Source organism: Ascaphus truei, chromosome 3 (genome assembly GCF_040206685.1).
Source record: "Ascaphus truei isolate aAscTru1 chromosome 3, aAscTru1.hap1, whole genome shotgun sequence".
Taxonomy (NCBI): Eukaryota; Metazoa; Chordata; class Amphibia; order Anura; family Ascaphidae; genus Ascaphus; species Ascaphus truei.
In genome coordinates, this window is record NC_134485.1 from 45,135,738 (window position 1) to 45,162,968 (window position 27,231).

General features: G+C 39.7%; 1 protein-coding gene across 13 annotated transcripts in view; it reads left to right on the plus strand.

Moving 5' to 3' along the window:
• The window catches only part of ROBO2 (roundabout guidance receptor 2), a 1,224,910-nt gene that overhangs the window by 1,144,886 nt on the left and 52,793 nt on the right, over positions 1-27,231 (plus strand). For 5 of the 13 annotated variants that reach the window (XM_075593978.1, XM_075593980.1, XM_075593979.1 and 2 more), the window contains 7 exons: positions 11,155-11,337; positions 13,090-13,116; positions 13,649-13,717; positions 16,293-16,332; positions 17,735-17,862; positions 25,476-25,757; positions 26,081-26,206. In XM_075593978.1, coding sequence (XP_075450093.1) covers positions 11,155-11,337; positions 13,090-13,116; positions 13,649-13,717; positions 16,293-16,332; positions 17,735-17,862; positions 25,476-25,757; positions 26,081-26,206 — 855 coding nt within the window. The remainder of the gene's footprint in view (positions 1-11,154; positions 11,338-13,089; positions 13,117-13,648; positions 13,718-16,292; positions 16,333-17,734; positions 17,863-25,475; positions 25,758-26,080; positions 26,207-27,231) is intronic. The other 8 variants (XM_075593983.1, XM_075593988.1, XM_075593989.1 and 5 more) reach the window with 4 other exon arrangements.

Sequence of the window (27,231 nt, forward strand, 5' to 3'; positions counted from 1 at the left end):
AATTATAGTTAGTTGGTCTCTACCATTGAGAGAGACAAGGTATCACACCCAGACGGCTGTGCACTGGCAAGCCCAGGTTTCCTTCCCTTCGGGGAAATTAGTGATTACCTATACCCCTGGTCCTGCTAGAGGATCAGGGAAGAGCTGGGACTTCTGCGGGGGCCCTTGACCCGTAGTGCAGGTCCAGGGACCATCTGAAGTTTGAGACCAGAGCTGTGACTGCATTGGGAAGAGTTGCCTACTGACTGTGCTGTACAGAGAGAATAAACTGGTTCCTGTTTCATATACCTCCTGCCTGGTGTGTAATATTTCTGGAGGGAGAGGAAACCATTCTACTGTGGGAGACTACCTTCATGCATCTGGAGCCTACAGCAGATGGAGGCGCTGAATACCATGGAGTAAATGTCAGGTATGTACCCCAGAAGCCTGTTCTGCAGTCCCCCTTACCATCAGAGGACACCTCAGCCTCTTGTGAGCCTACAGGTAGTATGCACCATACACCTGGTAACAGGGATATCTCCCATAGGGTGGGGGAACAACCGTTACATTTGGAGGCGCTGCTGAGATCTGCTGTAGGCTTTCAGCGACACAAAGCTGGACGTTTATAGATACGCTTCCAGAATGAGTGCTATAAAGAGTGGGAGGCTACGTGTAGTGTCAAGTGAACTGCAGTCTACCCTGATCCACAGGGCGAGCTGTGTGTGTTAAGAGTGCTATTGCTGTTTAAAGTTACCCTAAGGCTGGTGCAGTATAGGATGTCTGGAAGGGATCTAGTTGCCAGGGGCCAGGATCACCTGAAGGAGACTAGGGCATCAGAATCAGACGGGGTGGCATGTAAGGTACTGTTGGGGTGGTGTTTTAGGGGAGTGCCTGCCGTATTCAGGTGCCTAAACGTCTCTACTTGAAGAACAATACCAGGATCACTAGCCGTCGACACACAGTAAACCACAGAGTGCTCATAATGGACTGTGACCAAGTGCAGGCTATCAGAAGGAACTTGCCAGCCTGGGGTACACCTACTCTTGGTAGACAGTAAATACGGATCACGGATTCTGGTCCTGTACAATAGTGAACTTAAAATGGTGGCTCTTTTACTCAGGAACAAAGTACGTGAAGTTTGTCAGTCAAGATGGCGTCTCCCGCCAAGACTGGAAATCATGCGTGCTACCTGCAAAAAGGTTGTCTGCCAAATTGTTGCAAGGGTCTGGCGTGAAAGCCAGAGCCTCACCCAAGTGATGTGTGGCTCAGAGGGGAATCAGTGTGATGCCATGTCCCAGTACACCCCTACTCTAATCTCCACCAGAGGGAGGGGGCACTGTGACCGCCAATGCCAAAAAACCATCTCAACTAAGGGATAAGCCGGATGTGGCCGACCGCACTCTCAGTTTTTCGGAGTCTGCAGAGAGAGAGGAGCTACCTTACCCATTCTCCTACATCAAAGCAATTCGTCCACGAGAGAGATGGCAAACTGTGAGTTCTCCCACTGTCGTCTGCCAGGAGGCCTCCTGGTAGTGAATGCGGAAAGGACATGATATCTCAAGTGCTGTGCCCCAAGTGTAACTTCCCGGGCGGTGACCTTGTCTGAGAAGCTACTTGCCCATGGTGCATAGCACACTATCTCAAGACAACGCTGCTAAGGCCTACGGCCTTCTCTATAAAAGATGCGGCTCACCCCAATACCTGGGTGGCCGATGATGAAACATCAACTACTTCGGCAATAGAGATTACCAGGGCCATTACCATAGCAGATGCTCCATGGGTTCCGTCTACCCCGATGATCGAAGAGGTTCCGAGATGGTTTCAGACCCGGTGCCAGAGATGGTCCATGAACTAGAACCAATGAAGGATGAGCCACCGGGTAAGGTGACTGCTTGGGGTGAGGAGGAGCCACAGTCAGTCAAGGCACAGGAGCAAGAATGCTGTCTATTTATTGCCGTAGACGACGGTGCTATGCTCCAGTCCCTATCCACTACAGAGGTATCCCCACCCTCATCAAGCGAGAGTGTGGTCGGGTGTCTATGGTGCTTCGCCAGCCGGCGTATACCCTACAGATCCCGCCAAGAAGACAACGGTACCTGTGACATCAAGCGACGGAGCAGTCTGGTCCTGATGACAGCGACGGTGCGTCCTGAGCGTGGAAGGAACATCCCAAGGTAGTGTGTTCCTAGCGGCCTGATCGGCAAACCAACATCTCGATCGACGAGTCCCAGGGTTCCAGAGAGTCAGCGGAGTAGTGAAAGCTCACCTCCTTACTCCCAGCAGGAACTGATGGAGACTTCCGATGAGAAGGTACCTTCCGGTGCCAACTCCTACGCAGACGACGACCACCACACCTCCAAGCACCGACCCGATGTTGATGTACTTCCGGTGCGAGACATCGACCTCTATCAGGATCCCGTGAGACTGGGACCCGATGATGTCGACAGGAAGGTGACCGCCGGGGCGGATGAGGAACGGCCGATTCACTCAGCTCTGCTGAGTACCGCTGCAGCTACCCCTGGGGTGAGACACTTTATGGACTATGTACAGGCCCACCTGGAGCTCAAAAAGACTGTGTCTCCATTGAGGATTAAGTCTCTTACTCCCGGAACAGCAGGCCCATTACCAGGACCATATTATGGGGCATAAGCCTCAACCTGCAGTAGAACCACATATTGTCAGTATCGCACTGGTATCCAGTCAGGGTGGGCATCAGACCAAGGACTCTGACCGAGACTTGAAATACTTTACTGCCCAAAACCCTGCGACTAGTACCACCTCCCGTGTGCTATTAGAAACTTCCTTTACGAAGAACCCTAAAAGGCGGGTTCAGAGCCTTTTAAAACCTGCAACGCCTTCTCTGTACTATCGGGATTTGGCCTTTGGGGATGAGCATGATGAGTATGATGATGATGATGGGGATGTTGCTTGTAGTGTAACTAGTGGAGGTAGCAAGTATGCAATGTCTGTGCGATCAGACACTTCGGGTTTCTCCTCCAAGACCACTTCAGGGTCTGCGTCCACTAAGGCGGCTCCGGTCAAGTCACTTCCGTGGTGACACCCTAAGTTTCAGGGGTATGTCCCCTACATGCACTGAGCAAGGTTTCTGCTAGAGGCAGGGGACATAGTAGACCATTGGTGGGGTGAGGGAGAGTTCAGCCCTGAGGAATCTGCAGAGGCCTTAAGGCGCAGGGAGTATGAGATCCGCCTAGGTATAGTGCAGCCTAAGGGGGTGATCTACAGGTACTGCGATCCACCCATGCAGGAACCTTTGTTCTTTGTTCTGCCAGGCCAGGCTGAAGGCCGAAGTCTGACTAAAATCAGTAGGGCAGAGCGACATGTAGTTCAGAGGTATAAGCAGTCACATGAGTTTGGGTATCCCTACGTTCCAAAACCCATAATGAGGGAGGTGGACAAAAACTGGGAGAAGTGGCTGGAAGAGATGTAATCAGGGATTGCATCAAAGTACATAGCAAGAGTACCTTCTACCAACTAGAGGAGCGGGTGAAATACTTTATAGGGGTGTGGAAGGTAGGCAGGTCCATCTACATGGACAGGGTGAAATACGTGTCAAAGCGGCAAATAAAGAGGGTGTTTTCAGATACTACTGGGGCACTAGTTGGAAGCCAGACCCAGAGCATTACTGTTGAGTAATTAGGTTCTCCACATTCGGAGGGACCTGGGTTCTGTCTAACCAGCAAATTAGATTGTTATTTCATATGCAACTGTATGTACTGTGTTCTACAAGATATGTTATCATGTGCATAATACTGTAATAAACACTGTGTGATGTTATTATGTTTCAGGTTATCAAATGAAAGATGGTACACCAAATGTGACTTCAAGTGAGGTATTAAGATTGGATTCCACCAGAGGGAGACTGTAGCCATGGCTGGGTGTGGCTACTACTCTACCCTGTACTGACATATCAGTCCTGGTACCAGCAGGCAGTGTTGGGATCAATCGTGGATTTCCCCCACTAAGGCAGTACCTTTGAGTGGCAGGGGATGAGGTGGGATCAGGTCTGTGTTCTATCCAATCCTGGGTTCAGACCTGTACCCTCCCCCTGCTGTGCTTAAGAGGGTTGCATCCTAAATTATAGTTAGTTAGTCTCTACCATTGAGAAAGACAAGGTGTCACACCCAGGCTGCTGTGCACTGTCAAGCCCAGGTTTCCTTCCCTTGGAGAAGTGAGTGATTACCTATACCCCTGGTCCTGATAGAGGATCAGGGAAGAGCTAGGGCTGCTGTGGGGGCCCTTGACCCGTAGTGCAGGTCCAGGGACCATATGAAGTTTGAGACCAGAGCTGTGACTGCATTGGGCAGAGCTGCCTACCGACTGTGCTGCACAGAGAGAATAAACTGGTTCCTGTTTCATATACCTCCTGCCTGGTTTGTAATCTTTCTGGGGGGAGAGGAAACCGTTCTACTGTGAGAGATTACCTTCATGCATCTGGAACCTACAGCAGATGGAGGCGCTGAGTACCATGGAGTAAATGTCAGATATGTACCCCAGAAGCCTATTCTGCAGTCCCCCTTACCATCGGCGGTCACCTCAGCCTCTTGTGAGCCTACAGGTAGCATGCACCATACACCCGGTAACAGGGAAATCTCCCATAGGGTGGGGGAACAACCGTTACATTTTTTTTCCACTTTAGATCACCTAACACAGATTACAGCTAAGGACTTTTTTCACCGCGTTGTATGCCAGTAACCTTTATATTTAAAAACAAATTATTACATTTGAATAACATCCACAATGATATTTTTAAATAATTTGCAAATTGTGCTATAACACTGGTTGCGAAAATTTGAATGAATAATTTCTGAAAACAAACAAATAATTAAAGATCGCTGTTGGGGACTAGAGAAATTACAATACATGGCTGATCGTTATAGTACATGCATTTTATTTTAAAAATATATAAACAAATACTTTATTTTCAATGGAAATTCCAAATTCAGGTGATCTGAAAAAATAATTAATCAAATCTCTTGCAGGAAATACTCTAAACTAATTATTCTGAACAGTCATCTAAACCCGGGGTCTCAAACTCAATCCTCAAGGGGCAACAACAGACCATGTTTTATGGATATCCCTGCTTCAGCAAAGGTGGCTCAATCAGTAGCTTCCTGTGCATAAGCAGGGATTTCCATAAAACATGGCCTATTGGTATATCCAAATTCAGGTGATCTGAAAAAATAATTAATCAAATCTCTTGCAGGAAATACTCTAATCTAATTATTCTGAACAGTCATCTAAACCCGGGGTCTCAAACTCAATCTTCAAGGGGCAACAACAGACCATGTTTTATGGATATCCCTGCTACAGCAAAGGTGGCTCAATTAGTAGCCACCTGTGCATAAGCAGGGATTTTCATAAAACATGGCCTATTGGTAGCCCTTGAGGACTGAGTTTGAGACCCCTGATCTAAGCACAGACTAGATTTCCTTCATGGAACTATGATACCCATCCTTTTACCTGAACTGCAAACCTCAGTCCTAGCGGATTTTATTGACGCACATTAATAAGAACAGTGTCAGGTATACACCCAATATTTTTCCAAGTCACCTTTCACCTAACTGCTCCTATATGCATACCCTAAATCACTCAGGGCCAGATCCACAAGGGGGTGCTAAGCTTTAGCACGCGTTTACTCCCATTTGATCTGGACCTCAGTGATGTAAACTGAGCAAGCTTGATAGAAAGCACCTGCATACGGTAAGGGCAACAGGATGCAGTAAAATGCCCATACGATAAGTGGTCATTGATGCACATAGTTCTAAATAATGTGTCATTCTGTTTGCTGGCTGTTTATTTGAAAGCATAGCTCATAGTATATCCAGTAGATAAAAAAATAGTGTTTCAACAGAAAAAGAAATGCCACATAAGGGAATAAGTATATTGAACATAAAAAGACCATTGACCCTTAAGTGCCGACTTTCTACATGATTATGCTCAAGATAGCAACTAATAATGTCTTTAATGATCGCAATATCTCTGCCTCAACACTATTTTATGGCAGAGTACCTTGTTCCATATCATTATTACTTTGAGCATAGGAAGTAATTACAAAAGTCGGCTCTGCTTTTTTGTTGTTTTTTTTTATTCATCAACTCCTCCGGGTTATGCAGTACAAGAAACACTTCCAAGGGATCACATTGTCGGTAAAGTGTTTTGCTGAGAAAAAAGTGTGATCTGTGTAGCGCTATTTGATATGTAATTGTATATACAATAAACTCTATACCAAAAAATGCAAGTGAGTAAAAATAATATGGGCAGCCACCTAAAAAAACTAGCTACCCAAAGCAAGTGATAAACCATAAAAAACAGAAAATAGGGGCGCCCCAACCTCTATAATTAGTGATAAAATTATAAATCACCATATATATCACAATAATCATGAATGACAACAATTAATAGTGCTCAAATACAACCGTGCATAAACAGTGAAAAATGCTGAAAAAGTCCTCAAATGTCCACAAGTTAGATGAAAACTGGAACCAGCCGTTGCTCAGCACATAGAAAGAAAGAAATGAAAAAACAACATAGTGAAGTATTGTTAATATAAAGCACATATATTATTGCTATGGAGCCTATAATCATATAGCAAAAAATAAAATAAAAAATAAATAATAAAAAAGGATTAAGCAAGCACTAAAAAATAGATAAAAAGACTATTTATTACAAAGACAAAAAACTAACAGCTAAAAATGAACAAATTGACATCAATCACTCTGCATTCGGCATCTATCTGTATCCTCCTTGCAGATTTCTTATTAACACCATTGTAAATATTGATTTCAAAATATGCACAGATTTAAGAGAAACCATAAATGTTCAGGATTAGTAATTTATACTGCAAATAAAGCACTGATCTATGATTTACACGTACAACATATTCTTATTATCTAGATATTTAATAGTATGCTGTAATTTTTAATATATGCATTTAGTGTAGTCTTTTCTCATCTTTTGTGATGTGTAGTGAATGTAAATAGATTTACAGGTCAGGTGAGTGCTTCTTTTTTTGTCATAAGCATATACTGTATAGAATACATGGAGATTAAAAGCATCTAGAGAGATTGAAAGCCTTTTATATAATAGCTATGTGAATGTATTATCTGAATATCAAAGTGGTTTTAATAAATTAAAACTCCACACACAAGTGCTATTATTATGCATTGATTAGAATTTTGTAACTTTACTATTTAATACCACAATTCCACTTAGCAACATATATTGAATTTTCAGTAAAGGGAAAACACTCAGGCATGTACCACCTGTAATAACATTTCCATGTTTAACACTTCACCGATTTGTGTAACAGATTTTCAAATTTAGGTTGCTTTGCATCAAGGATAGTTAAAATAGCTACTTAACATAAGGTAAGAAAGGTATTTAAACTATCTATCCCTATAGGCTTTAAAACCTATATTTTTGTTAGCTCCCCAACCTCATTCTGTTTGATTATCGTTTGTGTGTAAACACCAGTTTTGTGTACCAACATTAAACCCTTCAATGGCCTAAATCCACTAAGTGTTTCTAAGCTGTATATGTTGGGTGTCAATAAATTAAACATAAACTGCTTAGGACAAGTATTGTTTAGAGCAGGGGTGTGCAAAATGGGGGGCGCGCCCCCTGAGATTTTTCTGGGAGGGCGCGTGCGGTTGCAGAGGCCCCGCGCTCTTCCCCAAGGCATTAAAATTACATGCCAAGGGATCGCATGAGGCCTCTGCAGCCTCAACTTACCTTGATTCATCCGGCGCCTGGAAGTGTCTCCATGGCAACGCAGCGTCAAATGACGCCGTGGGGTCATGCAGTGTGACATCACATGCATGTTGCCATAGCAATGCGGCATCAAATGACACCGCGGGTCACGCACCATGATGTCACATGACCCTGCACGTCATTTGACGCCGCACTAAGCGAAGGGGAGGAAGGGGACGCGTGCACCGGGGGACACAAGGCAGGGGGGCACAGGAGCAAAGGTTTGCACACTCCTGGTTTAGAGAATATGGGCTTGTGGCAAAAGACTATAGATGCAGTACGCTGGCAATGATAGTTACATTGTAATATGCCATTAAATTGTAAGAATTCCTATTCTTATCCAACTTGTCTTCTATATATATATATATACAGTGTTCGACAAACCTATACATTTGCACGCCCCGGGCGAGTGGATTAAACATCGTGGCGAGCTCCTATTGGCCCAAGCAGCACACGTGTGGTACTAGGGGGCAAGTAGATTTTTTTCTTCGGCGAGTAGATTTTTTGGTGATTTGTCGACCACTGTATATATATATATATATATTGACAGATAAAAGACTGCGCCTAAAAATCTGGTGTTGAATAATAATTAATAGAGATAATATATAGATATAACACCCTGTGTATAAGTATAGTATTGTAAATAAAAAATATAACAACAAAGAGATTAAATAAAGTGTAACCTAATATTAAATTATTAAATATATAATATATAAACAATGTCTAACTAGTGATATAATTTGTGACCAAATAATAAATTATATAAGCCTACATAAAAGACTATATAGTTAAATTAGAGGGAAAACCTGATATGAAGGTGAACAAATATAAATATATGAAATTGTGCATAAATATATTAAATGCAATCAAACCAATATCAAGTCCAAACACCAATAATGGTGGACGTCCACTGTTCCCTAAAATAAAAATGTTTGTAGATGATTCTTAATGCTGGATCCAGGCAGCCGTCTCTATGGAGCCAACAACTTTCCAATGATCTGTAGAAAAAAAAGAAGAAAGCGCCCGATCCTAGTGCAATAAGTTCAAAATAAACATTTAATATTCCCAAAAATCTAACAAATAAAAACTCACAAACAACAGATATTAGAGAGCGTGTTATGAAATAATACTCTTGCACCAGTGACTGGATACTCAGCTCCTCCGATCGTATGTCTCGTGATGGCGTCAGTTCCACACTCCTCTGAGCTTCCATCCAGCAGGAACTCAGGGAGCTATGCAGCCGCTATTGTCGTCCCTCATGAACAGTGCACAAGGATGAATAGTTCCAGGCAAGGCAGGAAGAGGCAATGGAGTCGCGTGAATGAAGCTATCAGCGAGCTAGAGTCCAGTACTGGGTAACAGATAGATGCGCTCACACTAGCAGCACAGTGCACACATATATATATATATATATATATATATATATATACACACATATATAAAAAAAATAATGATAATTATTTATTTGACAAATTAGGTAACTTGTTCTCGTATATTAAGCATGTATGTCTGACAAACACATTTAGACACATACAAGGGGCTTATGTATCAAAGTCTCCCGGGTACAAAACTGGATCAAGAAAATGCACTAGACATACTGTACAGTATGGTGGTTCCTGTGGGATTTTTTCTTTGATAGATCTGGTGCAGTACTTTTGGTCCAGTTTATTTATTTATAAAATGTTTTACCAGGAAATAATACATTGAGAGTTACATCTCGTTTTCAAGTATGTCCTGGGCAAAGAGTTATAGCTTGGGCTAGGTTCTGCAGCCAGGAGACTTTGATAAATACTGTATCTCCTATAGCAGGGGTGCGCAAACTTTTCCCCGTGTGCACCCCTTCCTGCTCTCCTCGGCGCCACGCGTTCCCCTTCCTGCTCTCCTCGGCGCCGCGCGCTCCCCCCCACCCACTGCTCGGCCCCAGCGTCAAATGATGCGCAGGGTCATGTGATGTTAAGTTGCCATGGTAATGTGATGTCACATGACAACACGGCGTCATTTGACGCCGGGTTACTATGACGAGGCATCACTGGAAGGGAAGGTAAGTATATTATAGAGGCCTCGCGCAGTCCCCCGGTATTTAATTTAAATGCCTGGGGGGAGAGAGCAGAACCTCTACAACTGCTGCGCCCCCCCCAGAAATTCTAGCACCCCCCAAGGGGGCGCGCCTCCACGTTTGCACACCCCTGCCCTATAGCGTCACTTTAATGTTTTAAAACAGATCTAAAGAGTTAAATCTTTACCCAAAGACTAAAAAATGTTGCTAATCAAATTCCACAGAATTTCAGGTAGGCAAATCTGCTAAAAGAACAATACAACCCCAATGATTAGATCTTTTCATGCCTAGTACTCTACATCTAATAGTTGGTTTAATCAGAGCAATATGCCCTGCAAACTTTCACAGTAATAAGTGCAATCAAACCTGATGTGTCTAGTTAGTTTTTGGTTTAAAAAATGTGTTTCATTCTTCCTGGCTCTAAAGTAGGAGGAAGACATTATATTTAATTACTATATATCTTTGTCTGAAGACACAATGGTGCGTTACAGGTCATTCACATCCCGTGTCTTTGTTCTAATTAGTTGCGCTGACAGCATTGTTACTGTAACACCTGCTGTAGAAAATTATTGTACAAACATACCTGTGGCTTTGTGTATGTGCGTGTGCATACATGTACAGTATATATTTTTAACATTCTTTATACTCTATGACAGGTAATACAATTTCTTAGAGCAAAATCTTGTAGCACTTTTTTTTATCTACTGTACACAGTAAAATTGCATTAAATGTACTGATATGTCTTTATTTCCATGCAGTGAAACCGCACACTGTGTGTTGCCCTGACATAAAAATTATTAGTGCTACTCATTTAGTGGTTCAGTATTTATTAGTTGGAATTGAGATTGCTAAGTAAATCTTAGTTGACTTGTTTAGTACTCATACAGCAATATAGTAAATATATCAGTGCAACCATGGGAGAAGCAGAAGTGCATTGTAAGAAGCAAAACCTAAGATGACCAAATTAAAACAGTTTAAAGCCATTTCTGCCAAACTATGTGTTGTTTTTTTTCTTTCTAAAATGGTCTTTACTGGCACATGTTATTAATGACTTAGATTTTATCAGACATTCATGGTTTTTGAAGCTTACTTTGTAAAGATGAGAGGCTGTTTTCTATGTGGACAAAAATAACTAATAACACGTTTTCTAACTTCAGATGTTTCACAGCCCTTAGTATTCTTAGACAGTATACATTTAATCACCAGTTTACAAAGGCAGTGTACTGTACATGAAAACGTCAACTTCACGGATTAATTAATGCAACCAGGTAGGATAGTAATAGTATTGAGATGGAATTTCTCTGTTTTAACTACGACATTACTAACTACTCTGCTTAATTATGCCACAGGAAATCGCAATGAAGTTGTAATCACTGAAAATAACAACAGCATAACAGAGCAAATCACAGACGTTGTAAAGCAACCCGCCTTCATAGCAGGAATTGGTGGTGCATGCTGGGTAATTCTGATGGGATTCAGCATTTGGCTGTATTGGCGCAGAAAGAAGAGGAAGGGGCTCAGTAACTATGCCGGTAGGAAGTGAAATCAACACAGTCTTAACATAATTAATCATTGCATATTTTTATGATAAATAAATGTACAGCCTATATATATACATTGAAGTTTTTATCCTTCAAATCGATACGATTACTTTGGGTTAAACTCTCATTAAATTTGGTTGGCGGGTATTTTGATGCAAAATACTTGTATGCAATCAGTTCTAGTTGTAGTACTATATTACGTTTGTCATATGTTGCAATTACCTTTTAACGGAGCAACACATTTTTTTTATAGATAGTGTGTACAGAGCTTTCGAAAACGTATATATATCTTTTCTTCACGTTTACTGAGAAATCTGCGGAAAATGTGTTTGGTTTGGGCAGAACTCTGTTAGTTTGGGATTTGTAAACAAATATGCAAAACGCGCTAAATAAGCAGGATTTTTTTTTTTAAAGCAAAAAATTGGGCAGCTTTTCAAATGACAAACTCTTGTTTTGACTCAAATTTCACTAGGATTTAAAAGTTTGACTCGAATTTCCAAACTAATTTCGAAGTACATAAAATTTGAATTGGGAACCTGCCAACCCCCCAACATCCCCCTTCTTACAGTATACAACACATGTATACTTCTACAGCCCCAAAACAACTTATAAAACTTTTCAGTATAAACGATAATAACACAATGCAAAAACCCAGCGCTAATGATAACAACAGTTTCCCCAGTCCAATGCAATGTCCATATAGATTGGAAACGATAAACGATAACATAAATAATATTTGGGATTGAACCTCCAATGTTGATCCAATTTAGAAACCTTGTGATTTCTTTCTCTCAAGAGACGCGCTACAACAGATATTTCTAGTCTGCTAATATTAATACATATTATAGAATGATTCAGATACCGAGGAACAAAAGCCGTATGGATTGCAAACGATCACAGAAAAGAGGGCCATAGAATGTCGTAATGATTTGTGATGGGAATACAGAATTAGTAGTAACAGGAGAAATATGAGACTTGACAGCCTGTCCCAACATTTTGGTTTACAGATCCCATTTCAGCAGTTTTGTCACTCACATGCTTGCACAGCCTGACAATGTTTTTCTTTCTGCCCACTCATCTAAGCTACATTAACATGAATATAATACATATTTAATAATATATACAGTATGTGTGTGTGTGGGTATATATATATATATATATATATATATATATATATATATATATATATATTTACTCTTGTCTAAGATGTGTGAATGTGCTCACAAGTAATATATATATATATATATATATATATATATATATATATATATATATATATATATATATATATATATAGTAAAATGTTTTCTATGAATACTGTACAGTATACAGTATACAGTGCATAACTCTTACACAGTTGTCAAGCTTCCACACTCATCTATAAATGTGATTGTTCTAATTTCTAAATGACAACGTGCTTTGTTATATTTCAGTGATCATGTTACCCATAATACTGTACTTTTCTTCTATAATGCTTCATACAGTATAAAGTTTCATGACTTATTGTACTGGTTTGAATATGTTACCATCATTATTAATATTATTATCATTAGGCATTTATCATTTCGGACTTCTGTGAATCTCCATTGGCTGCTGGCTGGCTAGTGCATTAAAGCAAAGTCATTATACCATGTTGAAATTGACTAAATCCATGACCGAGTGATTTCTAAAAAATAAAATGATATCCTGCAGTACGTAACAGGGTCTATAACTCACACTATCTTTACTTTTCTTGTTTTGCAGTTCAGTCCTTCACCTTTACCCCTGCAGGTACTGTCCATTAGTCTGTGTTTTCTACGTCACCCATCATATCATCAAAATCATTAGCACCCAGATTCAAATAAAATCAGGCCATGTCAGTGCAATGTTGCTCTTGCTACCTACAGAATAATTTTAATTAGAACTGGGCAGGTCAACAGAATAACTGCTTTACACTAGATTATCTTGAATAGGCTCAGTCAGTTTGGTTTTGGAGCTGGCATTCCTAACCCGACTCATTAGTGTATCCCCACAAGAATATTTTGGGGAATATCTGAGCTTGGCCACGATAATAGTAACGCAAGTGGTCTTCCTGCTGCCCAAATGGTTTTTAAAGAATGATATTTATATTTCATCCAGCCCACTACAAGATTAGAGGCGATTATTTTGTAGGGCGCTACTCAGAAAGCCTGCAAAGCTTGTACCCATTACTTCACCAATGATATGCTAGATATACATTTTACACACCATTTACACTCCAACATAGATTATTACAAGTTAATTTTTGACCCCAAATGGGCAAAAATGTCCTTTCTTTACTCAGATTCCCCAGATACAACCATGCACCACAAGGTTGCACTTGGCACAAAGAAGGGGAGCTGGCACAAAACAGGTATTCCCATTTGATATAATCAAGAAATATATCAACTTTTTTATAGAATTAAAAATGCAGTCATTTTCTTAGGGCTTACAGTATGCCCACTAATGACTACTTAGTATCACAATATATATGTATTCTCTATGATTTTTATAACTTTAATTACCCATACCAAACTTGATCTATGCTCTTACATAAAAAGTCATTATTTTTAATATATCCATTTTTTTGCCTTTATATTTTTATTATGTTTTTGCTTCAAGTAATGTGTAGTAATAGGTTTAATGAAACTAAAATAAACTCTCACCATGGTCATTTCAAAGCCCCACAAAAGTAGAAGGTGAGATTTCACATTACAAATATTTTTAGATGGATTAATTTACAGCCTTGTATTTCTGTGTATGCTTCAGTACTAGAAACTAAGCAAATTTCCATCCAAATGTAAGCGTTACACATTGGTGCATATTTATTTTCATTTTGTCAGACAGAATACAGACCAAATAGGAAGATGTAGGTCCACATTTACTGAGCAGTTTTCTACCACCAGGCACCTTCCTGCACTGGAAGACGCGTTGCATCCCAGTGACTTTAATGGGCAGCAAGGTGTTTTCTGGCACCGGAATGTGCATTATACCAGACTGCTTACGAAACATAGTTGATAATAGGTCAAATTTATTGGGGCGTCCCGAATTTATTTAATTAATATTATAACTTTTAGATTTGTCAACATGTTGTACGATTAGCAATTTTTTGTTTATTGAGTGAGGAACAATACTAATAAATAGGAGTTATTTATCAAAGTATAAGAAGTTACAAAATAAAAAGAGTGGTTGCAGAATGTTGGACAAAAAAACAACAGATTAGGGGATTTTGTTAAATACAATATTGCAATTGTGGTGCAAAATTCCTTAAATCTGTTACAAATATATTTCACAGATAGACATTCCACTGTTGGCAAACGTATATTTGAAATTGTACTTTACTCATGCTTTTATTTATAATGTATACATTGCATAGTGAAAGGCTATTAAATACATGAACACATACTCTGAAATAACAGGTGGCTTACTGTTTGAGGAAGGTACTGTGACCCCAGAACGTAACTGCAGCTCTGCTGATACTAAGCAGTAAAACCCAGCAATTTTTGCAGCATTACTTGTGTGTCTCCATCCTTCTTTTGTTTATACTATTATATCCCTCTATTTGGAACATAGGGATGGACTATTTTGCACAAAGATTTATACTCTTTATATGTTTTTTGTACTTTATTTGGCATTAGGAGTGCCCCATTATATCTTTATATTACTCTTAAATAATTAAATGAATCCCTAATGCACTTTGTCATGTGTATCAGTATCTGATTAATGGAAAATAAATAAAATAAATCTTCTCTTTGTATCACAATGAAAAGGTCCTTTTCTGTCATTATTATTACACTTCACATATAAATACAGTCTTAGTATTTCTGTTTTTTTTTTAGAACGTACTGTAAAATCATGTACAACACTACAAAAGCATTTGCAGGGACTGACCAATTAGATTTACTTGGATATGCAAGCGATATCATTTAGTGACTTTACAGTACTTTGTAGGAATCAGATTTTGCAACTGTCCATGTGTAGTCAAGTAAAGAACATGCTTTCAGAAATACAGTACAACATTGCTTTGTATGACCTCACCTGAAACCTTAGGGCTTAGGACAGATGTATCACCTGAAATTTTGCAGCTGCTTGATAAGAAGAAGGCACTGTTAAGCAAGAACAGTTACTTGAAATGCAATGAATTCTGACAGGCTTGCCCCATATTGATTAAATACAGACTGTTAGAGAATGTCTTGCTTCAAGTATTCATTTAGTTAGCTGGTTTAATCAGGCAACTGTACAGATTTCATTATTCTATTTTTAAGCTTCTTTTTAAGTTTGTTGCGAGATTGGCTTGCGTTTTAATTAAGTAAACCTATCAACATTCCATTTAGATTAGCAGTATTGCTGACATGATAAAATCAGCTGAAGCAAAGCTGGGTCTGTTCCTTACATTCCATGTAATTCTGTATGTACCTCTCTCTGTGTTTTGAAAGTGCTGCACCTGCATGGGAAATACCACTAGTTTGACTCCCTAATCAGTAAATGTATAAAAAAAAAAAAGCCTAGTGCATACAGTATCCCACTACAACATTTGTTATGTGTACCTCATTGCTTCTTTCCTTATTTTGTAGTTTAATAAAGTTCCACAACTTTGCTTCAAAAGTCGAATGTCATTTTACAATGATTAAAAAAAAGTACATTTCATGGATACTGCTATTATTTGTAATTTTGACGTGTTTTGAAGCATGGCCAGTCAGCATCCATTATTCCGTGAATAATTTTATAGTTGTCATACAGTACATGTTCTTTTTAAAAACTGTTAAATTATGAGCTAATTTCTGTAAATGTCAGACTTTTGAAATTGAACCTAGTGAGTATTCATCTGATTCCAGTAAACGTTATACAGTATGTATTGCTCATTCACTGATGCTATGAGATACAGAATTGTATTGTAAGTACAAGGTTCAGTGTAACAAATAATTTTCTTTCTTGTGTTAAACATACAGTCACTTTTCAGAGAGACAGAGGACTAATGAGCAATGGAAGGTATGTTTGTATCTTACATAAGAATGTGCTAATTTTATCAGTTATATATTTTGGCATGCGGGTAAAAATAATAAAGCCTAAGGCTAAGATATTAATGTAGGGTAACTGCAAATGAATATTAGAGGTTGATTTTAATGGCATAGCACTAGCTATAACAATCTATATAGTGCACACTTCAGAGGAATCAAGTCCAGATGTTTCAGATCTCCCAGATGCCAATGAAGAAATGAGAAGTAAACATAAGGAATGTGTTCATTTGTTACCAGAATGTTTATTGCATTAATTAGATATTAGCAAATGAAGTTGCTGTTGTTTAAGGCTGCTTATTGGATCATTCTAAATTGCTGTGAGTGAACAATTACACATAATCGATCACAAAATAAATGATTCATGGATGATGAATTGGCTGCAGATTGATAGAACTGGATTCCACTACTTTGGCTACTCAATTGAAATTGATAAACCTGATAACACATCTATATATCCTCATTTATATTCTCTTTGCCAATATGGAGATTATAATTAGACCTTGGTAATAACTTCCAATCTCTTATTTAATCAATATTTTAGCAAAAGGAGATTAGGCCTAATGAGAGCTAGTAGACATTGCAAGAAAAGTGGCTGTATTTTATTGTCGTTGCCATGGAAACACATGTTTCTCTTAGGGATTAACAGAAAGGGTTTATTAGAAACCTACAATAATTATAAATGCTACTTTTTCTTTAAAGTAGTTCAAGACACAAAGGATTTGTTTTTTTCTATTGCTATATCATTGAAGGAAACTCGGTGAAAAAGCATAGTAAATGCTAGACATCTACATTTGGCTAAAGAGAAAGCATTATATTTATATTTCAAATAATTGCATGCTAGCTAATAGCCATAGTACTAGATGAGCTGTACAATTTAGCCTAGATAATAGGGACTTGAATCTTCAACTAGACATCATGTAAAATAGTTTTCTTATTTGTTTTCATAGTAACAAAGCATTAAATGGATGAAATGCAGCAGCTCAAATATTGTTTTACGATTTCCGGTATTTTCACTCATGCCCCTTTGTCCCAAACATTGATAAAATCAGCTTGTAGATGACAGGCTCATATTTTGAATGTGAAAGGTGAAGAAAAAGTAGCTTAAAGTCCTGGAAATGACTGTTTCCGAGCAGTCAGTTTGACTGATTTTTCCCTTGAGGTGGCAATTTATCACATAGCCCTGTGGAAGGTTTCCTTCCATGCTGATAGCCTACTCCCTTTTCCATACAATATGTTTCATTTGAATTCATCAGAAACATAACTGATGATTTGTCTCGAGCAATTTGCATAAACCTCTAATTTAGTATCGAGCTTTTATATAAAAATAGAAACTTACCGACCAATAACTCCTTTTAATTATTTTTATTATACAGTCGCCCGGGACTCTTGAATGCAAGTGACCCGAGTTATCCTTGGCTTGCAGACTCCTGGCCAGCTTCCAGTATGCCAGTAAACAACAGCAACAATGGACCAAATGATCTTGTTAATTTTGGTTGTGGAGGTTGGTACAGTACTAGTTACATTAAAAGTGTTTTACATGCAATAATAGTTTTATGAACTACTGTACGTTTAGCTGCCATGACATCAGAGATTGGTAGCTGTGAAATACATGGAGATTAAGTGATTATGTCGTTTTCTGTAGAATTTGCAAGCAAACACTGGCTCACTTTTTTTTACAACCCTCATGTAGTGTCTTGAAAAGCTGAACTGCACAGTGTAATTGTTCCAAGTGTAATCTGCTATGATACACACTGGAGTATAATTAACTGTGTTGGTCGCCTGACCAACTAATTATTACAGTATTTCAGCTTTTATGGGACCAAGGAGTAGAGTCTTCTACAAGGCTTTGTTATTGAGAGGGGTTGGATGTGTTCCTTCCCCCCCCCCCCCCCCCCCCTCTGCTGGTGGTTCTGCGACTCCCACCCCCCCTCCCCTCTCTTTCTCTCTCTCTCCCCTGTCATCCTGATATACAGTACTAGAATCTTCTATATATCTCTATATAATTCAATATTTGGCATAGAGATCTGTTTCTTTGCTATGATTCAAATTAAATATAAGTAATGAAACTTGTTGTTGTGTACCATGATTACTTTTCTCATTCATAAAGAGCAAACATTTTCCCCAAGCAAATACAACATGATTCCCAATTATTCAATAAATCGTACTTTCGAGCTAAAGACGAACTCTGTTACCAGTAGGGTTGCCAGGTGACTTGTCCAAAAATACTGAACACAATGGTGAAAGGTGTGACGTGCATGAGAATCGTTGGTGGGGAAGAATGTTATTTATTAATGACCAGACTGTTACTTCATGTTTTCAAAATTTCACTCCAAGTATTCACCAATTTGCACCAATTTATATTCTGTTTCGTAAAAAATCTGGGGAGGAGTCTTGGGAGCGAGTACCCTTTCGAGGATTTTTTAGGAAATAGAATATGAAATTCGTGCAAATTTGTACATGCTTGGAGTGAAATTTAGAACAAATTATGTAATGGGCAGATCATTTATAAATAGCTTGCCTGCAGTCATACTGTACATGGCGAGCAATACTAATCTTAATGCTCCTCCCATAAATTCCAAGGTTGTTGCACCCCTCCTCATCCTCTCTCTCCCCTTATCCTCTCACCCTCCCACCACCCTCATCCTCTCACACCCTCCCCTCATCCTCTCTCACCCCTCCCTTCATCCTCTCTCATCCCCCTTCCCTTCATCCTCTCTCATCCCCCCCTTCATCCTCTCTCATCCCCCTCCATTCATACTCTCTCATCCCCCTCCCCTTCCCTTCATCCTCTCTCACCCCCTCCCTTCATCCTCTCACCCCTCATCCTCTCTCATCCCCCTCTCTTTATCCTCTCTCATCCCCCTTCATCCTCTCATCCCCCTCCAATCATCATCTCTCACCCTCCCCTCCAATCATCCTCTCTCATCCCCCCTCCCATCATCCTCTCTCATCCCTCCTCTTCATCCTCTCTCATCCCCCTCCCTTCATCCTCTCTCACCCCCCCTTCATCCTCTCATCCCCCTCCAATCATCCTCTCTCACCCTCCCCTCCAATCATCCTCTCTCATCCCCCCTCCCTTCATCCTCTCTCACCACCCCTCCCTTATCCTCTCTCACCCCCCTCCATTCATCCTCTCACCCCTCTCCCTCTCATTATCACCCCCACAGGACAACCAGAGAAAATACACAAAGTACAAGTACAAATACACACACACACACACACACACACACACACACACACACACACACACACACACACACACACACACACACACACACACACACACACACACACACACACACACACACCAGGGCAAAACAGAACAAATACAGGCAGGACACAAACAGGACACACAGCCTCACCTCTCTGCTCCATGCTTTTCCTCCACTCTTTGGCCCAACCCCCAGGCTCCTGTCACCTCCTCCTGATCGGCTGCTGCTGTGTAATGCAGCCAATCAGGATGGAAGAAGCTGCCCAGCCCCCTAGCAGCAGCAGCCCTGCTCTATCCCTTCTCAGAGGAAATCCTACGATTGGTTACTACTGTAAGTCCGGAGAGGTAATACCAGACTCATACATGTTCGGTATTATCTCTCATTTTTTACCGGGCAGAGTAACCAAATACCGGGCTGTGCAGTTCATTACCGGAGACCTGGCAACCCTAGTTATCAGCTAGGATGTCGTTCAAATAGTGAAATAACAAATCATTTAACTTAAATTGTGTATAAACTTTCATTACATATACAGTAATTGCTCAAATAAATTGATATTACTAAATCCCATAACACATTTTATGTCTTAACATAAACATCTTTAAGATTTCTGCCAAAAAAAAACCAAAACAATTGTCCTTACAAATAACGCATACAAATTATTTAAAGGGATTAAAGAAAATAACCGAAGGCAGTTGTGATTAATTTCTAATTTTCTTCTGTGTCAATTATTGTAAACCCAGGATGATAATACAATCTAAATTTACACGGCATACTTATTGCACCATTGAGGAAAGGCATAGAAAAGGTAAGCAAAATATAGTTAGTAGTTAGTGCATGGTAAACAATGGCTACAACAATGGCTACTTAAATAAACAATACCATGCAAAACACCAGACCCATGCATCAATATTTTGAATTTGAGGTATCATTACTACAGTAGTCAGATTTTCAGTTCAGTAAGGTAAGAATTGAGGGATCCTGTAAAACCATTCTTGACATAACTTGGCATCTTTTGTACAACCATTATTACTATTTATTTTTTTTATATTTCATTTTATTATTATTGCTTCAGGAAATAATAAAATAAACATCAATACTTTCTTTTTTTTACACATAACTGAAAATAATATTCTAGGATGGGGGGGATAGGAGAGGGAAGGGGGGGAGAGAGAAGGGGGACAGAGACACAGAGAGAGAGAGAAAGAGAACTGTGGCTCCCAACGCCTTAGACCGTCACGTTGGTTGTGTACTCTAAAGATCTATAATTCCTTTAATCTTTGCCATGACCCATGGAGCAATGCAGTGGATACCCTGTTCGAGTATTTGAAGGGACTCATCACCTCTTTGAAGACCCATGTTGGAATTTATTCAGTTGTGTTGTGCTGGGGATATGTACGCCCAATTGACTATTTTGATCTGTAGCTCTCTTGTTAGCATCCAAAGTAATAGAGCGCACCTCCCCATACCCTGTGACCAGAACTTCTAGATCCAAAAGCTCAGGGAACTCCACTTGCCATTTGGTGAGCAAAGGATTCCAGTATGGAATTCCAGTAAGGATTGGCAGTACGGATTTCTATCAAACTATTGTAAATAATTTTGGAGGTGAAGCCCGTCTTTAGGGATGTATCAAGCCCAGCTTCCAGCGGATTATGCTCCAATAAAGATGGCACTTCTCTGATCAGAGTGGCTGCATAATGTCTCAGCTGCAAGAAAGCAAAGAATTGTTTATTTGATACAGTAACTGGTGTTTTTCTCCAAGTTGTTGGAAGGTTGGAAACACCAGTTTAGAGACGGTTGGGGATAGTGTGAAATATTTTCTAATTTTACACCAGGCGATAACAGTGTCCCTGAAAAAAACGCTATTAAGAGTATTATTTACATTATTTGTGTCTCAAAGGAAGGGCAGAAACCTCAGGGAGTGTGGGAAAGCTAGCTGTCCCTCCACCTCAGAGTTAACAAATGCTGATGTTTCAAACATCCAATCCCTAATGTATCTTGTTAGTACAATTAGATTGAAGGCTTCCACATCTGGAAGGCTCAGACCTCCCTGTTCTCTATCCATTTGTAGCCTTTGCAGGCTGATCCTATGTTTTTTGTTATTCCAAATACAATTCATAAAGTTCCTATTTGTTTTTGTGATGTCTTTTTTCCTAATAAGTAGGGGAAGAGTCTGGATCAAATATAGGAGTTTTGGGAAAGAGAGCATTTTGATGAAGGCAATTCTGCCAGACATATTCAGTGGCAGGTTCGTCCAACCTCTGCAATCTTATTTATGATGGGGTTATAATTCATCTCGTATAACTTCTGCAATTTTAGGGGAAAGTGAATGCCTAGGTATTTAATAGAATCCCTAGCGACCTTAAATAGAATTGGTGGTCCAATCAAGTCAGACTGTCCCCTCCTTAGCCAAAGAATCTCAGACTTTGTAAAGTTTATTTTGTATCCTGATGAAAATGTTTGAAAGTTATCAATAATCTGCATTATCATTGTTATGTGATCATGTGGATCTGAACAAAACAGAAGCAGGTCATCCGTGTGTGAAGCCACCTTGATCACCTGTTTCCCAATTCACAGACCCTCAAGTTAGTCTCTCAGGACAATAGCCTTAGGTTCAATGGCATGGTCGAACAGGAGAGGCGAAAGGGGACACACCTGCCTAGTTCCTCTATATAACCTAAAAGGCTCTGAGGATTTACCGTTCCAAGAGATAGAGGTGCTGGATGAAGCGTAAATGATTTTTAGAGCTTCTGTGAACTTTTCCCCAGCCCGAACCTCTCCAGAGTTTGAAATAAATTGGGCCAGGTGATCATGTCAAAGGTCTTTTCTGGGTCCAAACTTAGGACACAGGTCGGCCTGTGATCATCCAAGGTACCAGGGATCCATCAGATTCCCGGTAGTATTGAATAGCAGATAGGAGTTCGCGTATATTTGTGACTGAGTATCTTCCTTTTACGAAACCAGTCTGATCAGGGTGCACCACCTCGGACGGGATGTTTATAAGTCTATAATAATAATAGCATGTTCTTGTATAGCGCTGCTAGTTTTACGCAGCACTTTACAGAGACATTTTTCAGGCACAGGTCCCTGCCCCGTGGAGCTTACAATCTATGCTTTTGGTGCCTGAGGCACGGGGAGATAAAGTGACTTGCCAAGGTCACAGGGAGCTGAAACCCGGAATTGAACCAGGTTTCAAACTGTGTGCCAGTCACTGTCTTTACTCACTGAGCCACTCATTCTCTCCGTATCTCGATCTAATATAATTTTTGTGAATATTTTATCAATTTAATTGAGAAGGGAAATTGGTTGAAAAGATGCTTGATCTTCAGGGTCTCTATCCTTTTTTGGGATCAATTTGATCACTGCTGATCCAAAACCTCTAGGGCTGTCTCCCTGAAACAATATTCGGTTGTAAACCACTACCAGGTGAGGTGTTATTTCTGTAGCCATATGTTTGTAATATTCAGCAGAATACCCATCTGGTCCCGGGGCTTTGAGTGTTTTAAGGTGCTTAATAGTTCCGGAAACTTCGTCTGAGGTAATAGGGGAGCGTAACCCTGTCTGAGAATCGGGGAAGCCTCAAGTCTTTCCAAAATCTATACTGCTACTCTTGGTCAATATTTGGCTGGTTGTGTAAATTTGCATAGAAGGCTTTCAGTATAGCTGCTATCTTATTGGAACAGGTGTGTCTGTTTCCCTGTCGGTCTTTGAGGGCCGCTATATGTGCAGTGGATCTATTATTTGCTACTAAATTAGCCAACATTTTCCCGGCTTTATTACCAAATCGCATAAACCTTGCATTTTTATAGTTTTGGCTCAACAGCTCTTTCTCATTAAAAGGACCTCAAATTCCCTTTTCCTTGAGAGATATTCCTCCTTATTTGGTAACGTTGGGAATTTCTTATATTTAGATTACGCTTCAGTTAATATTTGATTATATCGTAAATATTTCTCATTATGCTTTTTTCTCTGATAAAATACATACAATATAATGTCACCTCTTTGAACCACTTTAGCAGTTTTCCAAAACAAGAACGAGTCCCCAATGTGTTCTGTATTATTTTCGTTATACTGCTCCCATTTGTTCTGCACTACTGTTCCAAAAGTAGCCTGAGCCAGCAGCTTTGAGGGAAAGGACCATGTTCTCGAGCCATTTGTCTCCGGGTCCAGTAGTAATTGGAGATCAATGGGGGAATGGTCTGACATACATGCATTCTGGGTCGAAGCGGTTGAGACCAACAAGTAGTCAATACGTGACATTAAGTTGTGCGCCCGCGAAACACAGGTATAGTCTCACTCGAGAGTAGAACAACCTCCAGGGATCTACAATATTTAGTTGCTTTTTTGAAAAATTTAAATCTGTGCAGGTATTGATTTATAACACTTAGGGCCTCATGCAGAGAGCATCGAATTTTCAAATTGGCGAATTTCATAAAAAGTAGCTTTTTTGGAGAGTTTTAGTCTCCATATGCAGAAAAGTTCGAATTCTGCTATGTTTAACATGGATGCGTGTGGCGAGTTTAAATGGGAAAGATGCGCGCTTCAGAAATGTGTAAAGAAAAAATCGCGCATTTTTTGTCCCCTTTGCTATAGGCGGCGAGCGCCATCTTATTGCCAACTTTTCCTGGCGCGGCAAAAATGAGAAAATCGCGCCATTTTCCTGGCGCGAACAGCCGCTACATGCCGTTCGTACCTCTCTGCATTCGGAGAGTTTTAAAAATGGCGAGATGGAGGTTCTCGCCAGCCGCGAGGCGAGTTTTAGAAAGAGAAAAAAAAAATTGCCGCGTTTTTTGTAACTCGCCATTTTCTGCAGTTTTCTGCGCGAAATTGTACTAAAAATGGCGAGTTTTGAAATAACGATGCTCTCTGCATGAGGCCCTTATTGTGCTCTTGCTCTATGTTGCTGAGTTACTGTTGCTGCCTCGTGGTGGCCTGCGGCCTACACCACAAATTTCAAAGTTGGACTTTGCTTCTGGGGAATTGGAGCAAGGTGTCAATATTCCCCTCAAAATTAAGCTTGTGCTCTGGTCTTACACCTCCTGTAGGTGATGGGCCTGTATCTTGCAATATGGAACAGGATTGCAGTGGATCAAGCAATGCCAGATAAGGAGCTCACTCTCTATGCGGCCATCTTGGAAACCGCTCTCCTGGAATTCCATTATTACTATTTAAGGGAGCACATTTGCCAACAATTTTGGTAGACTTCACATCATTTATTCTATGGCTAAAACTGGGTTTATTATTTTTTTGTAATTATGCATATATCAAATAGCTGTTACTGAACTTCATTAGCAATTACTCATTAGCAATATTTAACGATTGTACTCAGTTACAGATATCTTTTTTTTTTTACAAGATACTTCGTGCATTTTCTGCCATCTTAAATATTTAATGTTTACTTTGTTTGATACATACTGCCATTTCACAGTGAATCTGGCAACGGATCACACAAAATGATTAAAGAATGCTTTATGTAGCTCAGAAAGATTCCATATTTCAGTCCCTTCCATTACTAGTGTCTCGTTGTTTTTCTTGAAGTGGGGTCTTCTAAGATTTCTGGATTAATTTTTTCATTACTTGTCAATAGACCAAACCGTTTCTATGAAATGAAGTATAGAAAAGGTTCTTCAGTAGTGAAATAATCTAAACTTCCCTTTTGCATTTGAAGGTATAGAAGAAAAAATGGTTTTAAGCAGTGAGACATGAAGGACAAGTGGTATGCCTGTCACAAATGCTGATAGCTAGGCGATGGTTGTACATCATCTGCCCTTCATTGGCTCATAGACTCTGTCTCAGCTGAAATGCAAACGTACTGAGTGACACATTTATTTTTCATCTTAAACCATGATAGTTCCAGGCTTCCTTTGCATCACTGATTTGTTTCATTCCCCTATGTTTAAAACAGATATGCTGCCAACGGTGCCAGGTCATGGAGATAAAACAGCTACAATGCTTTCTGATGGAGCCATTTATAGCAGCATTGATTTTACCACTAAATCCAGTTACAACTGTCCAGGACAAATTACACAAACTACACCATATGCTACTACGCAGATACTACATTCCAACAGCATTCATGAGCTAGCAGTTGACTTACCTGACCCACATTGGAAATCTTCAATTCAACAGAAATCAGATCTCACTGGATTAGGTTATTGCCTTCCTGACCAAGGCAAAGGAAATAATGGTAAATTGTAGTCTATGTTCTTATAGTTTTTTTACTCCGCTTGCTTTATAATAAGGATTATATAAAGCGTCAGCCAAATGATTTAACATGTGTTCACCTTTACTAATAAAAACAGCTTGCATGCATTTCCTACTCTTTAACTTCCTGATAGAGAACAATGTGCTCTCTTTCTTAGTACAAGTCCAAGTACTTCCATTTAAATAGGTTAGGTGAAAAGTTTATCCCCACTGCCTCTGCTTTGATTGCTAATTGCCTGTGGTGCATGAGCTTGTGCTTTTTACTAATCACTCATGCAACTGTGACCTTTGCCCTTTAACCCTTAGCCTTACTTTATATTCCTGACTACCGAATGGCTGAGGGATTGTCAAATAGAATGCCACACAACCAGTCTCAGGATTTCAGCACCACCAGCTCACACAACAGCTCAGAGAGAAGTGGCAGCCTCTCAGGTTGGTTTTATTATGTAAAATGGGAACTATTTGTGTTTCTGAGAAGCTTGATTTACAGTATGTCCTGCATTAGGTTCTAAGATGAATTGACCTGTATGTCTGCTTTTACTCAAACATTGCATGAAGCATTCTCTTCTAATACAGTACGCTAAATACGATTATTGTTGCTATGTAAATCCATGTGCAATAGTGCAGACATACAGTACACAATAGTGAGCAATGTCTTTTATTCAGATGAACTGATCAGCTCTAGAAAGTTTTACTGTATGTCATCATTATCATATATGGGAATATTAACTCTCAGACTTTAGGTTGTGGCTGGCTGTAGTGCTTTTTTATTGACTAACAAGAGAAATCGGCATTGGGGCAGGTTAGTAAACTGCAGCTTTCTCTAAGCCCTCTGTTCATTATACCGTGAAAATGTTCTTGAGAATATTTTAGTCTGATTCATTTGAATGGAGCTAAACTCTCCTCCAGCATGGGGAAGATGGCATCACCGCATTTTGAATCAGGGCTAAAGGCCTGGATTTACTAAACATGAATATGAATATCTCTGTGCGTTAGTGGTAAAAATAGTTATTTTTATTGTTGTATTTACAAAAGGTTTATCGCTTCAATAACGTAGCGATAACTCTTATTTTATTTTATTGCAGTGATAAGTGTGGGTTAAATTTAACAACGGGATTACTTATTAGCATGCAAATGAGTATGCATCTCCTAATTTTGTATGCAAGAGCGTTACCGATCCGCACAAGAGCATGGGTTTATTGCATGCATGCAAATTAAGAATTGGTGACTAATTACCTATTCTCATGCTACACACTAAACTTCGATACTTGGCATTATCGGGCTATGGCCAAAAAATATTGCCAGTTCTTACTACCCCAGGCTGGCATTAGGCCAATCTTGCATATGTATATAATGGCCAGTATAGACATAGGCAAGATGAGATTAGCCAATCTAGAATTAATATACATTAACAATGTTGACCATATTAATATAGTAATCCCTTAGAAAACCAAGTG